Source organism: Oryzias melastigma, linkage group LG1, assembly GCF_002922805.2.
Source record: "Oryzias melastigma strain HK-1 linkage group LG1, ASM292280v2, whole genome shotgun sequence".
NCBI lineage: Eukaryota > Metazoa > Chordata > Actinopteri > Beloniformes > Adrianichthyidae > Oryzias > Oryzias melastigma.
The window spans coordinates 31,088,915-31,105,989 of record NC_050512.1 but is presented as its reverse complement, the minus strand read 5'-3'; the positions used below and the strand labels follow the sequence as shown (position 1 = coordinate 31,105,989).

Below are 17,075 nucleotides of genomic sequence, written 5' to 3'. Positions count from 1 at the left end.
AGTTTCAATCACAAGAATTTTTTCCTGCTGTTCTTATTTAGTTTTGACATATGAACCTTCATGTTATCTGGAGAAGTATTGATGCCATTGAAGATATGAATTGGTTCGTCATTGTTTCCATGTGGAATTTCCCACCATCCCAATATTCCCAATATTGTTTGTAACTTTGTCACTGGATTGGTTAGAAGGCATTGGAGTGAACAGTGTTTGTATCAACGACTCTATATCAGATGCATTAAAGACATCGTCATGACACACAGCTTGTGAGTTTGAAGTAAGTTTAGTCTTTAGAGTGTTTGTATTTTGTCCAACTTGTTTGGTATTACTGTCCTCTTTAATGTTTTCATCGACAGACGAAGGTGATAATCACTGTCATTAAGTTGGGAGGCTTGGAAACAGTTTGGTCCACTTGAGACACTTAAAGGGTGAAATTCTATTGGCTTTAATCCGTAAGCTGTAGATGATGGAACACCAAGTTCTTGAAAGCACTTCACTAATGTGTCTGTCATCTTTTGGAGATTAGCAAACGTTAGAATTACTGCAGTTCCGTGAACATTTGTTCCTGGAAGGACAGGCATCCCAGTCCTTGTTCTGGCATGAGGATCAAAGAATTCGTATTGACCAGTGTGATTTCTAAAAACAGCAATGCACAGATTAGACATGATCAACAATGCATATTTAACATCAGACAACAAGCAGTTTAAGCCTGCTGTCAAGTCGAGGTAGTCATTTGTAGCATGTGGTGTGGGGTCTTGACAGGAACCAAACCTTGATTGTTGTTGCATGTTAGCATGGTAAACAGAACGTGCTGTTGCGATGTCTGGAAGTTCGTCAAATGCCAAATAGATGTTATTAGGAAACTTTTCCTTTTGCTCGCAATACATAGCATTCCCTTTATCCAAAACGATGTCCAGGTCAGCAATTGTCGTGTTTTGATTTTCGTAAAGGAAGGCTAAGAAAATGAGTGAGTTGTATGTACATTGTTTATTTCGGGAGAAAGTCTGATAATTGAGAGAATTCTGGGTATGAATAAGAATAGTTATGAATAATAAGACAAGAAGAAGAAGAAGGCGGAATAAAATATAATAATTACAATGACATACTCTGATTGCTGAAAGCAATCAGACAATGTTGCACAAAGTGAATTGTTGATACTAAAAACTGTTTTTTTTCTGTTTTATATGAATAAATATTTATTCACATGAAATGTAAAAGATAAATCATAAATACCAAATACTGCAATCCTATTTTCAACAATGTATTAACATATTTCCCATTTAAACAAATACAAGCTAACAAAAACCTTGCAACCGCAACAAAAAATATTAATTAAAATGTGTAAAAGAAAAAATAATTTCAATCAATCATAATAAAAGTTGCCAATCCAAATACCCCACCACCAAAACACCACCGTCCTGAACAGAAACATAACTGCCTGGAATATGTACCAACAAATACTTATTTATTTTACTTTTTTAAACTTAAATATTAACCATCTATGATCATTGTTAAAATGCCTTTACTCTAAGCGGGTCTTGAACCAGGTATCTTCTGATCAGAAGGTGGGAATTCTCACCACTGTGCCAACACATACATTCTAAAGCAGGGGTCTCAAACTCGCGGCCCGCGGGCCATCTGCGGCCCGCAGGATAATAATTTGCGGCCCGCGTCTTCATATGAAAGATTACTGTTAGTGCGGCCCGCAAGGCTGATATGAATGACAGTTGCTCGGTTCAGAGCTGAATGAACCAATCACAGTGAGGTATATGGCTCTGGAGGGCGGGACATCGGCGGGCAGTCCAGTACCTCCTCACTCACTCATTCATTCCTCCAGTCAGCTGGGAGGAGGAGCCATGAAGCTGTGCCTTCACTCTGAACGTGATTCGCGCCTCTTTCACTGCGTGACAAATTCACAGCCTGTCGCTCGTCAAAAAGCGAGTTTCTGACGCTGCGCCGGGTGTTGGAGGAGCTGTATGTCTCACTTAAAACGAATGGGAGGCGTTTTATTTATGTCAAAACTCCAACAGAAATAAGAATTCTCCGCGCACGCATCAAACATTCCACGCGGACAAATCCGACTCTCGCGAGCGCTCTTTCCTTTTCCACGAGCATGCGCGCGCGAGAGCAGGATCTTCAAAGGTGCTTCCACAACGGCCGAGTGCGGTGCGTTCCAGTTTGCGGTCTGCGCGGGTTTATGAACGCATGCTCAGCAGGTGGTATGCACACTGGAGCAGCGCGGTCACGCACGCAGTAGCAGAGACGAGATTCTTCTTCTATTGTGTTTTTACTGTTCATTAGGGCTCCTCTGTCATCTACAACAGGGAGAATCTTGGAGCAAAAAGTAAAGACGGTGGAAATCCCCGAAATGTTGCTCCATGTTTTTAGTTGTCACAACTCTGTCCAAAATATTGTACTTTTACTATCATTAAAGAAAAATAAATTAAAAAAACTTCTAGCTAATCTGTTTTATTAATTTTTCCTCTTTCTTTTTTTTTCTTAGAATCCTTCCAAATCTTTCAGACAAAGTGAATTGAATTCTGTCTTTTCTCAGAGATTCAGTTCTTTTCATTGGTTCACTGTAAACAGTGGCTCTTTCTGCTACCAAATTGATTTTTAGGTTGTTTTTGCTACATTTAATTTATTATCAACTACTGCATAGAATTATGCACAATATCCATAACTAATGTAAACATGTTTTTATTCATATTCCCCCCCAAGGGGGGAACGCCCCACCATTTGAGAAACACTGCTCTAGTCAGTCAGTCAATATGTGGTTTCTTCAGTCGTCTGTATCTGCTGTATGGTCATGGTTATCATTTTATTTATTCATGATTGATTTTTTAAAATTCGTTTTCCATCCATTTTTCCTGACCGCTTCTTCCCTTTCGGGGTCGCGGGGGTGCCGGAGCCTAACCCGGCTACTGAAGGGCGAAGGCGGGGTACACCCTGGACAGGTCTCCAGTCTGTCGCAGGGCCTCAATCACACACACATTCACTCTCACATTCACACCTAGGGTCAATTTAGAGTCACCAATGAACCTATGAAGCATGTTTTTGGACGGTGGGAGGAAGCCGGAGTCCCCGGTTAAAATTCGTTTTTAATATAAAAAATTATTTATTTTTAATAAAGATGTTTGAGAACACTGGACTGTTTTATCAGCGATTTTCTTTTGGAAATCCTGATGCGGCCCAGCCTCACCTAGACTCCGCCTCCAGCGGCCCCCGGCTGAATTGAGTTTGAGACCCCTGTTCTAAAGGGTTCAATCATAAATATCCACTGAGGCATTTTAATATTTAGACATTTGGGTACAAGTACAAAAAGCTTAAATCTGCCTTCTCAACCAAAAACGAAAGTATTTTTCAACATTTTATGTTTGTCTTCCTCCCTTTCTGGGGTCCCCTGGATGTGCAGCAGCGTTTACCTATACCAGTACGGGTGTTCTCGGCTTTCTGTCTCTTCTGCTGTGAGTGAAACGAGCGACAGTTTATAGAGAAATAAAATATCTGCGACCGTCTCATCACGACTCTCTTAAGGCCACAAACGCAGGATGAGTGTATGGACTTATTGAATACCAAACTGCAGCGGGTGGTTGGAAATGCGCGAGTGACGAAATGAAGCTTCATTTGGAAAGTCGCGTGATCATCAGCAATCTGAAGCGAGCGCTCGATACTCCACCAGCGACACTTCCGCTTTGAAAGACTCGATTACAGTCGAGCTATCTGCTCGAGCAGAACATCTCTAGTGGCCGCTGAAGGTCCAAGTGCTGACGGCTGAAAAGGCTGAGAGCTGCAACTCTCAGTTAGCATGTTGCTGAAATATTTGCTAAACTCCAAAGTAGCCTAAAAAACGTTAGTAAATGCCAAAAAAAGCTATTATAATGCCAATATAACGGCTTAATGGCTCACGCAATTAATCAAGACAGAAATGAGAATTTTATTAAATTCTGCGATCAAAATATGTTCCTTTTGTTGTTGAAAGTTGAGCTTAAATAAATTTAAGCTAAGCTGCTAAAATCAGCTTCTCACCTCAGTTTTCATGAATGAATAAAGGCAGACATTTTAAAAGTATTGAAACCAGATTGTCTGCTTACTTTTTCAAAAAAATTGACTATTTAGGTTTGAATTCCATAGAAAATTGAAACCTTTTGAAGCCACCCTCTAGTGGTCATTCAAAAAACTGCACTTATTTCTTCTCTGATTTTTTTTTTTTTTTTTTGAGTTATAATTCAAGGTTATGCTATATGCATTTCTTAATTCACAATTCAATTTCTAATTTAGATTTGGAATATGAAAATACAGAAGCGTCATGGCATTCTACAATGCAAAAGATTTTAAGTGACCTTGAAAGGAATTTTAAGCTAACCATGAACTGAAACGTCATTTTTAAATAGTGACTTGCAAAATGCATAGTCATTCGAATTATGACAAAAACCCATGTAACCCTAAAATGTGATGATTTTTTTATTCATATTTTACTTTTAAAATTGCCATAATGAATTGTGAATTTCAATATTCTAAATTGCAAATGTCATATTCCAAACTTGAATGACATATTGAATTGTAAATTGAGAATTACAGATTATTTTGAATTATGACTAAATAAAAAAACCCTGTAAGTCCAGACACTTTTAAGCTCTCGGAGATCTGCATCAAACAAAAGCAGAAAGAAAGCAGCCGCCATCTTTCTTTTTCATGTCCACTGAAAATAAAACCGTCTTCAAAGCTGCGGCTCATTTTTGGTGGAAGACAAAAAGTCTTTAGCGTCTGATGTAATTAACAGATTAGTGTGCAGATCAGTAAAGGTTTTAATGTTAATTGACATAGTCATATATATTTTTTCCTGTTAAATTGCCTTCACATTTTACAACTCACCAATAAAGATGCTTTGCTTTGAAAAATAAAAATTGTTACATTTTTCACATTTCCATAAAATAATTTTTTTTTTTCCTGAGAAATCCACTTTGCCTTCTAAAGTTTCTTTGGATAAAAGCCTTTAGTAAATGACTGGATTTTAATTTTTAACTTTATTTAAAGTTATTTTTAAATATTAAAAAATAGACATTTATCATTAACAAACATGTAGAATCTGCACCAGAAGAACAACTCTGGTAAAAAGACTTTCTTTTGTTAAAAGAAAAAAAATAAGATGCACTAACTCCCCTTTATTAAAAAAACTATTTAAGTTTAAAGTAAAAAACACAAAAATCGAAATTTTGTTTCTGATTTATTCATAACTTTTCTTAAAGTAACTGCAGTAAAATAGTGGGTATAAAATTCTTATCACTGTCTGCATCAGAACAGGATCATCTTGTTTTTTTTAAATATTTGACACAAACATGCTGCATAAAAACATGTGACCCAAAAAGCATCCATGTTTTTTCTCGTTCCACACAGTTCAGCCATCAAAGTGTCTTTGAGCCCCGACTCCATGTTGAAGAGCTTCTTCATCTGAATGAGGAAGAAAAGCCTGAAGAGAGCTGGAAGATGGATGAATGTGTTTTCTCATGCTCTCTCCTCCTTCACTGCATGTTCATGCGTTTGTTTTAACACGCATGAATCATCAGAGCGAAGATGATCCGTCTTCCTCTAAAACACAAGTGCAGATATATTGGGAAATTTAAGCAGATTGTTCCTCTGCAATTACAAAAGAGAACCTTAAATTTGGACAAATATGTAAATTTTTGTCATAAAGAGGCAGAAATGAACCAAACTCTAAAACTATACAAACACTTTTTGGCTTTATTGCTGTAGATCGGATAGAGTTCTTGTGTTGACTCTTAAAGCTTAAATCTACGTTCACGATGGGAATTTGACGTTCAAGAACCCACTTTAGCCCTCGGTGTTCACACTGCACAACCAGGGAAGGGCTTCTTCTTATTTTCCTTTTTCTACTATTTACTAGCACATGTCTGCCCCCTACTGTTGGAAGAGGATTTGTGCAAATCTAGTAAATTGGCACAAATGGAAACGCTGGAGGAAGCCTGAACATCTTTGCTTAGATTTGGGTCGGCAACATTTAACAGCAAAAGACTCATTTGTACTCGATTTCTACTGATCAAAATCTAGAAGGAGCCGCATAGATTTACTTTAACCTTTAAGAAATGTGGGTTTGCATTCATTATCTTTTATCTTATTAAATATGACTTATGTCTATTTTTTTTCCGCATAAACAAAAACAAACTTATAAAAAGAAACTATCATCTCTCAAAATGTGATTTATTTTTTTTGCAACTTTTACCTTGGGAGATGCTAAATTAGATTCTTAATGAGTTATTTAAATACTAGCTTAACTCCAAAATAGCCTTAAATTTCTCAGTACACTGAATTAGTCAGAAAATGTACCTTGTTGCTAAAATAGATGGTAAATTCTAAATTAACCTTGAAATCTCCAGTAAATAATAAATTGGCTAAAATGTTAGCATGTTGTTAAAATACTAGCTAAACTCCAAATTAGCATTAAAAAAAACTCAGAGGTCAAATTAGCCAAAAAAGCTAGCTCGTTGTTTAACTACTAGCTAAATTCCAGAATAGCCTAAAATTTATCAGTAAACTAAATTAGTTAAAAACTTTACCCTGTTTCTAAAATAGAAGCTACACTCTAAATTAACCTTAAAAGCCACAGTAAATAATAAATTAGTCAAACGTTAACATGTTGCTAAAAGAGAAGCTAAATTCTAAGTTAGCCAAAAACGTAGAGCCACCATGGAGAGATAAAAGAGCCACACGAAGCTCTGGAGCCACAGATTGTAGCCCTCTGGCTTAGACTGTTGCCCCACAACCCGGTCAGGATGAGCAGAAGAGAGAGGATGAATGGATGTACACTCATCCATTCATCACTTGGGTCCTTGCAGGGGTGGATATGGATCACCATTAAGGAGGCGTGTCTTTGGTTTATCTCTATTTGAAAGGAGACACAGGTGTTGTCAGGCTCGTCGCCATGTCTGAGTTCAACAGATTAAAGAGTTTAAAGAGTTTCCAAGTCCCTGATTGGTCAAAATTTAACCAAGTTTAGCTGGAAACACGTTTTGTATGTAGAGCCTGAAAATGGTTGTAAATGAACACAAGCATGTGGAAGTCCAAAACGCACGTCTTCCTAAACTTTGACTTGGAAGCAGCCACTTGAACACCCATCAGTGGGTGTTCAAGTGTAGCTTCACAGTCATGTTGTTCAAATTTTTTATTTTTTTAGTGCCGTTTACATGATAGTTGTGAGCTCTTTATAATAATAATAATAATCTTTATTTATAAAGCGCATTTCATGGCATGCGCCAGCTCAAGGCGCTGTACATAAGAAACATAAAGAAAGAAGACATTTAAACATTTAAAATAGACAATGAAATACCCATTCAATTCCGGCCCCTCCCCGCCCACAATGCCCACCCCGGAAACATTCAAAAAGAAACCTGTGGCTTGGCTCTGCTGTACAGAATGGTATTGTTGGGATCCACTTAATCCAGGGGGGACCGGTAACATACATGGGGCACCAGTGCGCCAGTGGGCCAACGCAACCAGGCCCCAAAGGATGGCCAGCAAAACCCCTGAACAAAGAGGATCCCATGAGGAAACACTGGAGCTAAAACAGCAACAACAACAAAATAAATAAATAAAAAAATAATAAAAAATAAATAAACACACGGGAGTAAGTGCAATTAAATAATTAAAAGAAACAACAATGATAAGAATAATGAATATAACAAACAGACTCAGCTCTTTACATGCAATCTGTTACAAATGAGGAAATTGGACAATCAGGACGTAGTTTGTGTGGTCATTCTACAGGCGTTTACGTCCGTGCAGCATTTGCGGCGGACAGTAAGGAGTGTTCAACTTCCATTTTCCTTAAGAATACAAAGCGCCTATCGCACACGACAATGGTGCGTTCCATTTTCATGACGTACCTTGAAGTGGCCGTACGAGCCTTAACCCTTTAACTTCCTCCTTAACCAAACGGTGGGGCACATTTGGAAAAGGTGTTCTTAAAAATAATTGTGTGTATTACTCCCCAACGTACAGAGCCTCTAAAAGGGCATTAAAGAAAAAATTTAAGTAAAAAAAAAAAATGCTTTTCCAAAAATTGAAGAATTACTAGTTACTAACTGGTATAGTGACTAGAATTTTTTTTCTTTTTTTTTTGCATTTTTTTTTACAGTTGCTAACTGGTGCACACCACTTACTAACCAGAACATTTCATTTTTTTAAGTTAAAAAAAAATTCTGGTCAGTAACTAATGCGCACCAACAAGAACATTTAATTTTTCTAAAAATTGAAGAAAAATCTAAACAATTCTTGTAGCAACTTGTACGCAACGGATAGTAAATGGTGCGCACCAGTTACTAACCAGAACTTTTTTTTTACTTAAATTTTTAATAGAGCCCCTATGTATTTTTTTAAAAATTATATACTATATATATATATATATATATATAATATTCGTTTTTTTTTTTTTTGTTTTTTTTTACTTTTAGGGGCTCCATACAAACAGCAGAAAAAATACATTTTTTGGCTATTTTTTTATTTTATCTTTTGGGTTGTTAAAGGGTTAAGGTAACTGCAAGACACACCTGCATTCCCCTTATAAAGCAGCTGCTCCTCTATTACCCCCCAAACAACCCAAAAACCCAAGTACTGGTCAACCACACGTATGTGTGCATAAGACCAAGACTTGAGAGAAATCTAAAGCCTGAAGTCTTAAAACATTCTTCTACGTCCTGGTCGGAGTTTCCAAAACTCCCTCTGACTCTCGTTCTTTGCCTCCACAAATATCCTCTGTGGCCTTTTGTGTTGGTTTACATCTCCACTCTCTTTTGTTCCCATTTTCTCTCGTTTCTCTCTTCTGATTTCCTTCATGTTGAACCACCTTGAAGTTTTAACAGCTTCCATGTCTCTTTCTAAACTCCTTCTCTTCCTTTGATGGCTTTGAAATCTGTTGGAACTGAGCTCATGAATTCTTCCGGCTGATAATGAGGTTTTTCTTTCTACTCTCCTGCTTCAGTCTGCTGCTCTGTGTCCCCCCCCCCCACAGGTTGGAGGTGCAGTGTGAGGTGTTGGACTCTGAGATCAACCACATCCTGCCAGCCTTCTCCGTCATGCGGCGGGAATGCGGCCTGCAGCGGGAGCCCCTCCTCTTCAGCTGTGCGGGACACTCGCCGAAGTACAGACGTCTTTGCCCCTGCAGGGACTTCCAGCGCGGCCAGGTGGCGCTGTGCAGAGACTGTCTATAGTGACAGGAGGTGTGAAAGACTGGCTCAAAGGAAATGGAACCAACAAGCGTTTGCATTAAACCCCACTCCGGTGAAAATACTCATATTTTGCAGCTGCACCTTCAAGAACAGAAACAGCTCGGTGACGGTGGACCTCGGTACCGGCATCAGCAGCTCAGAATCCAGACTTCTCAGAACTTGGACAATAGAAATCAGATAATCCGCTCCAGAGATGGACGTTCAAAGAAACCATTTCTGATCAGAAAAAACTGAGAGTAGACGAATATTTTTCAATAAATACGCCTTCAGAGCTCTCGGATGGATTTTTAAAGGGTTCTCTGGGCTTTGTGATGGAAAAATCCTAAATAAATAAAAAAAAACTGAACCAATCAGTGTTGAGGTTTTATATTTTCTAATATGTCATTACTTCCTGAGGCTAAAAGACAGCAAGACCACCACCCAATGTATTTCACCTAGATTGCAATCAACCACATCTGAGCGGAGACATGTGACCTCTGATGGAGCGAATGGTGAGTTTGGGATAAGTGAGGAACCGAAGGGTGCAAATTAGACACAATTGGATTGTTAAAAATTTTAATTGCATTCAGCATCACCAGCTATCTCAGAAAAACGCTTTGCTGAAAATGCTAGCTATGCTAATGTGGCTAACATTACTAGCTTTGTATTCAGCATCATCACTTATCTCTGAAAAACACATGGCTACAGATGCTAACTTTAGGATTGGGGCTATAAGTGCTAGCATGTCATTCAGCATTATCAACTATCTCAGAAAAAACACTTTGCTGTAAATGCTAACTACTGTAGCTCTGAAAAACACATGGCTAAAGAGGCTAACTTTGCCATTTAGGCCAAAAGTGGAAGTGTTGCATTCAGGGTCATCAGCTATCTCAGAAAAAACACTGCTGAACATGCCAACTCCTAATTTGGCTAACATTACTAGCTTTGCATTCAGCATCCTCAATTATCTCTGAAAAACACATGGCTAAAAATGCTAATTATGCTATTGTGGCTAAAGGTACTAGCATTTAAGTCAGTATCAACAATTATTTAAAAAAAAATAAAAATCCTAACTATGCTAATGTGGCTAACATTACTAGATATGTGTTCTACATCATCAATCATCTCAAATATGGTAATTATGTCAACTTTGCTTTTTTGGCTAAAAGTCTTAGTACTGTATTCAACATAAATATCTCGGAAAAACACTTGCTAAAAAGTGCTAACTATGCTAATGTAGCTAACATGACTTGCTTCAGTACCATCAACTTTCTTGAAAAACACATTGTTAAAGATGCTAACTGTGCTTTTGTGGCTAATAGCGCCAGTATTGTGTTCAGCATCATCAACAAAAGGTTTCCCGCTGTGTTTTCTGTACCAAACTTTAAAACAAAACCTGGAATGTTTGGAACTCTAAATATTAATCTTTCATCCTTTTGGCTTAAACTCTCATAAAAATGGGTATAAAAGGTGAGTGGGCCCAAAGGTTTGAGAGCTTCTTGTGCTGCGGGTCAGCAGGTCTCCTCGGGTCTTCAGCATCTTTTCTGAAGGTCAAAGTTCCAGCTGAGCAGCTTCAAGCAGGGATTTGTTTCTCTGAAGTTCTTCTATACTAAAGTCACTTTCATGTTTCTACTCTGGAATTGCTTCTCTGGTTTTATCCAGCGTGATACCTCGATATCCATGAAGAGACAATTCACAAAAAGATGAATTATCGACAGCTGAAGATAAGCGTCCCGTTTTGGATTGATCTGGTCCGTCAAAATCAACAAAACTCTAAAAAAACAGATATGAAAAAAATGAGCTGCTGCGTCCAAAACTTGCTGGTAAGTCTGTCTTTTTTATGCACACGGACCTGTTCAAAGAACCAAAATGAACTCCATCATCCAACACTTTCTGCAAATATCAACAGGACCGTTGCATTATGGGAAATCAAGAGAATTGTATTCATCTTAAAGTAAACTTTGAGTGAAATGAACACCAAGAGAGTCCAAATCATTGGAGGTGTTTCCTTACTTTTACTCAACAAACTGAATGTTTTCAGAATTCCTGAAGTTTTCTCTCCTTAATAGTTCTTATCAAACACCTGTTTTAACACGTTAACCCATCCAGTTATTGTGAAAACGAAGAGATGAGGCAGAGATTCTGTGTAAAAGTGTCATTTTTCACCCTTTTCTGCACCAACCAGTTGCATAGCAACAAGCTTCCACTGAGTTTAGATGGAAACGGGGGTCAGTTTTGAGTGGACATAATCTCATTTTTATCAAGAGACCGTTTTACAAACACAGGTGTACGGGTGCAAAGAATAAGGTGAGCCAAAATAACCTCCACTGATTTCAAATCGACTCGTTTTTCTAAAGTTCCCTGCAGTTTCCAGGTCATTTTCACCCTGATTCTTGGGTGTTGGGTTTATTTTTGGGTTAATTTTTGGAGCAATACTAGTTTTTAGTGTAATAGTGGATTCATTTTAATACATTTTTCCTACTTAAGATGAAATAAAACTAGCAAAAAGTTGGGTTAAAAAAACTGAACTTTGGTTATATTTGGTCTTTTTCTTAGCCCTTAGTGACAAATAGTACACAGATTTTTTACTTTTCACCGTTCTTAAACTGATGCAGCATCTCAGCGTGCAGACATTTCTTCGACGAGCACAGTTGTGAAAAAGTCATCAGTCGAAGCACCTGATCCCGTCTGCAGTCAATCTGTCTGCAGACATGCCCCCCCCCCCAACAGCCAACAACCATCTGTGGCCACTTGTGGGAAATGTAGCCTCTCCAGCAGCCCTCCATCACTCAGCTGGCACCTCACCACAGTCTCTCCATCATCGGCCTCCCGAACCGCTCGGCCTGTCAGCCGTCTTCTCTGGTCTTCGGTTTCACTTAACCAGCTTTGTCTGAACGGCCTCTGGTTTATTGTTCTGGAATGAGAGAACTATTTGTAGTGCTATAGACATCTACTTTTGTTTATTGCCTACTTTGTCTTTTTTTAAATCAATCCTGAAAGGAAAAACAAAGTATTTATTTAGCATGTTTTTTAGATCTTAAAATTACCAGTATTGGCACAAAAGCTACATTTCAACTAGAAAAGTTGCATTACCTGCAATAATTGTAGTGTGAACGCTTTTTGATGATGGTAATCGCTGAAGATGTTGAAGCTTTTTGCTGAAAATGGCGACGTAATTTACTTTACATGCTGAAAATCTTAAATTTGCCAAAAGACTGGAAATTTTGTTAGAGTGCTGAAGTTGACCTAAATTTCTCTAAAATTTTGTAGTAAAATTGCTTAAAAATCACTAAGATATGCTAATTTTGCAAAAATATTTAGTGTGTTGCTTAAATATGAGCTAAACTCCAAAATAGCCTAAAATTCCTAAGTAAACCTAAACTAGTCAAAATTGTTAGCCTATTGCTAAGATAGAAGCTAAACTGTTTATTATCTAAAAAAAACAACAAATTTGCCGAAAACGTTAGCATTTTCCTAAAATATTAGTTAAACTCCATTTTAAGATAAAAAAAACCTTAGTTGATGCCAAATTAGCCAAAGAGCTAGCACATGGCTTAAATACTAGCCAAACTCCAAAATAGCCTAAAATTCCTAAGTAAACTAAATCATACATAAATGTTAGCATGTTGCTAAAATTGAAGCTAAACTCTAAATTAGCCTTTAAAAACCTCAGTAGATAACAAATTAGCCAAAAATGTTAGCATGTTGTTAAAATATTAGCTAAACTCCACAATTTTTGAAAATGACTTTAAAAGATGAAAACATAGTTCATAAATATATTTCAAGTTTTATTACTAATCTTCTTAAAAGTTTGAGATTTGAAGACTTTCTCATTAATTTTCTGTGGGGACCATTTTGCTTAATATTTCAAAATTTTGAAAGTTTATGAATATCAAAAATATAAGCAGTAATTTCCTGAACGAGCTGAATATTTTGATACCTAGATTACTGAAATGGCTAACAGTGTGATTGAGTTTGAAGTGTGAATGCTGACTAAGAACTCACACAATTAGTTTTTAATTTAAAAAAATGTCAAACGGGAAATAATTTAAATTCTACAGCTTTTATTTTGAAAGCCCGTTCATCTGGTTTCCTGCCGTTAAACATTTGTGACTCCTGCCTTGTTGTCATTCAGCTTCTGCTGCGTGAAGCTCGACAACGTCAAGAGAACCCATCCTTCATCCTCGCCGGTTTGCTTTTCCTTCGGCGGTTTGGCTCCAACCGTCTGCATTTCATTGATTACCTGTCTCTGCTGCACGTTTTTGTTTTCCTTAACATTCACTCTCCATCTGCTCTCCTCCTTCTGTTCAGCAAACCTGCTTTTAAATGACTCATTAACTAAATGTAAGCTCACAATTCCTCCTCCAAGTCTTTATTTTGAACATGTTTGTTGGGTGGTGATACAGAAACATTGACGTTTGGATGGATAGTTAGTTATTTGGTGAGAAAAACAACATTTTCCCCTTTAATTATTTTAATATTTTCATTTTTTTTCCCCAAAACTAAAGTTACTGCATAGCGGTCACTGATCATGTGTGGCTTCATGTTGTGTGTCGGGGTGTGTGTGTGTGTGTGTGTGTGTGTGTTGGTCTTGTGCTGCAGAATTCAATGAATAATAAAGCACAGGTGTAAATATCACAGCAGAGTCATGAAATTCTTATTGACCTCCCTGAACTCTGGAAAAATGTCAACGTGATTTCAGCCGAACAATCCCTGCAGTTCCACCTGTGGAAACTTGTTCTGTTTTTGTAAATCTTTGATTTTTATTTGTTTATTTATTTATTATGATCTCCTGTTTTTAAAAAAAAAGCATAAATGTTGCTGATTAAATGCACATTCTAATTTTCATACATCCAGTCAACAAACATACAACAGCCATTCACTCTACTTGACTTTAGTTAATAATTATATCTAATAAATCCAAAGTGACATAAGTCTGTCTTTGTTTTTGTTCGTTTTTCTATTTTCTAATCAATGATTTCATGATTTCTGTAATGAGTTTGAAATATTTATGTGTTTTGTCCTATTTTTTCCACAATTCATGCTTGAAATAAACCGGATCAATCCATCAAAAATCAAATACATACTTTAAAATCTGAAATAGTTAGAATTTTAGTTTCAATCGTGAATCTTGGATCCATGAAGATCCGGTTTCTTCAGACTCCTGCCTCATGAGTTTTGCATTTCCACACAGAACCCATCACTGCTTCTCTCCCGAGGACGGAGATCAACCGATGAAGAAGAAACTAAAACCTTATTTGTGTCGGCCTCCTGAAAAACCAAATGTGGTTTTATTACGACCCTCAGATATGAATCTGGAGGCGTGAAGCTCCGCCTCTCTCGCTCTGACCGTTTTATCTGCTCACAGGGTGACTTTGGAACTTAATAGACGGGAAGCTTGGTAACCAGATGGAGCTTCTCCTCAGCAGCTGCATCTTTGAAGGACACGTTCTGTTTTGAGTGCTGAGCATTCGGCGTCCTCAAGACGCCCTGGAAAACACTTCCAGGAAAATATCCCTTTATGTCCAGACTTCCACTGTCATCATTAACACCAATCTTAGTAAAGAGATGAAGTAAAGCAGAAGTTAAAGAATTTGGTTTAAGTTCATGTTTTTATTAGGAGCCTTGAAAGATTTCCGTTTTACTTCTTCTTGATGAACGATTGTTGTAAACCTGTGATAAATCTCCAGAGCAGTTTACAGGATTTATTTGGAGACGTTTCCGCTCGCCTGTGTTTAAAGGATGACTCCCGTTAAATATTAAAACTCCTGCTGCCGTCTGTTTTCCAACAAGACGAGCAAACATCAGGATGTTGAATGTTTCATGTCCGTTCAAATCCGTGACGGAGCTCTGAGGGTCTGAAGGGCAGGTGTGGTCAAAACAGACGTTTAATTCTGCAGTAAAACCTCTAAACTGAAGTCCTGAAGTCAAACTGAAAAAGTTTCTCTTCTTTTTGTGGTAAACTTTAACGTCTGCACATTAAAGTCCCTCCCGATCAACTTTTGATTTATTTTCAAAGCGTTCCAGCTGTTCTTTTTGTTATGCTGATGCTGTTTTCAGCCCAAATCTAAAAACCTGTGTCATTTTCTCTGATATAGTTTCTGCAGAGCGGCAGGAGTTCATTAGAAATTCACCTCTGAGGTGAGGGGACTGTTAGTGTGGAGCAGCCCCGCCCCCCATCAGATTTGATTAATATTAACCAACTCTATGAACGTTGATTCAGTGAGTCAGAAGAAAGGATGAAGGATGGAGAAAAGAGGAAGAGGAGGAGATCACGGGAGGCCGCAGGAGGCAGACGCCGTCTTCATCAATAATGCAAAGGTAATTGGCTGACTCCTCCTGAGTATCGATATCAGCCTGAATAAATAAATTGTAAATAAGAGAGCGCTCAAATATTTCACATGAATCAAATCAATGGCAGAGACCCCAGGTGAGATGGAGGAGGAGGAGGAGAGAATCCTTTTCTTCTTCGTCTTCCTCTCTCCAGAAGTCGGGGCTCATGTGGCTCAGAGCGCTTGGTACCACTAAGCTGAACAAACCCACAAGTCTGCAAATATTTGGGCTCTTATTGGTCTATTTGCATGCATTTGCACCAAATCAGATCTGGTGTCCAAATCCCCGCAGACACTCATCTCTTATCTGTACACTCTCATCCGTCTCTCCATTCCTTCCTCGGTCTGTTCTTTTCACCTCAGCCTGTCGGAGCTGCTGATAAGGATGTCCTCGGGGGGGCTGTGGTACGGAGGCGGGGGACGACCGATGCTGGTCGGAGAGAGTCGAGATTTAAACAACAAAAACCTGTTGGAGGAAGTTTGAACTCGTCTTGAAACCATCTAAAATGATGAATCTTAAAGTGTTTAAAAGGATCCTCCGGATTTCAAATATCTTGGTTGCCATGGCAGCAGACAGAGCAACAGGTTGGTCAGACTTTACAAACTTCAGAGGAGTTTGAAAATATTTCTAAACCAGAATCTGTGACATTTCAGGTCAGCAGCAATTCTTTAACTTCTGCTTTAAAATACTGGAGTCATTTTTTGGAAGTCCGTGTCTTGTGTCTGCATGACAGACGTTACATCCTAACTGTGCTTTGAACTAAATCATATCCCTCAAAATAACATCAAGCTGCTCTAGAAAACAGATATTACAGTGAACTCTCAAAATGTTGATGAAAACTGTGTTCTCTACTACAGGGAAACTGAAAAAAGTGTTTATTCGCTATAAAAACTGTTACAGAATCCCAGCCGTCAGAAATGTTTTTACAACTAGAAAAGTCAGAGTTCATTTTTTGATCTCCGTCCTGGAAGTTTTAAAGGTCACATGACAGAGAAACTTAACGAAAGATGGATGAAGTCTTGTTTAAAGGCTCTTTTTTTGGCAGGAAATGACATCTACAGATGCGGATCAGGATCCAGATCAACGATTCACAGCTCGCCACTCCACGGTCTGAAGGAGACGCCGACGTCTCCTTTGATAGATGATGAGCTCTAGAGTCGGCACAGAAATGTGAATGTATCTGCTGAAAATCAAAGTGTTGTTAACATCTGTTTTTGAATGAGTTATCATGTGAGTTGGTTTGTGTTTATTTGCATAATCATGATTGAATTGAAACAGTGCAACTGTAAAATTGTGTGTTTTTGGACATTTCTACATTTTTTACATTTATTCTCATTTGTGTGAGGAAAGCGCAGCATTTTAATTTTCAAAGTACCTCCAGTCTGTTTTGTTCTTCCTTCTTTTTTCACAAATATTTAGGAGCAAAACATTGAGAAAATGTCAAATATTGACCAGTAAGAACTGTTTATGATTGTTTGTGAGTCGACCATTTGTGACGCTTTGATGTTGTGGCTTTTTTATGTT

General features: G+C 38.0%; 2 protein-coding genes across 6 annotated transcripts in view; one reads left to right on the top strand and one right to left on the bottom strand.

The window, feature by feature from the left end:
* Window positions 1-10,285, top strand: part of LOC112157180 (alpha-1,6-mannosylglycoprotein 6-beta-N-acetylglucosaminyltransferase B) — a 186,345-nt gene extending 176,060 nt beyond the window's left edge. For all 3 annotated transcript variants that reach the window (XM_024289781.2, XM_024289780.2, XM_024289779.2), the window contains one exon: window positions 9,023-10,285. In XM_024289781.2, coding sequence (XP_024145549.1) covers window positions 9,023-9,221 — 199 coding nt within the window. In that variant the 3' untranslated portion in view covers window positions 9,222-10,285. The remainder of the gene's footprint in view (window positions 1-9,022) is intronic.
* Window positions 1-17,075, bottom strand: part of LOC112157183 (B-cell receptor CD22) — an 821,740-nt gene that overhangs the window by 359,178 nt on the left and 445,487 nt on the right. The gene's annotated exons all lie outside the window — the stretch shown is intronic.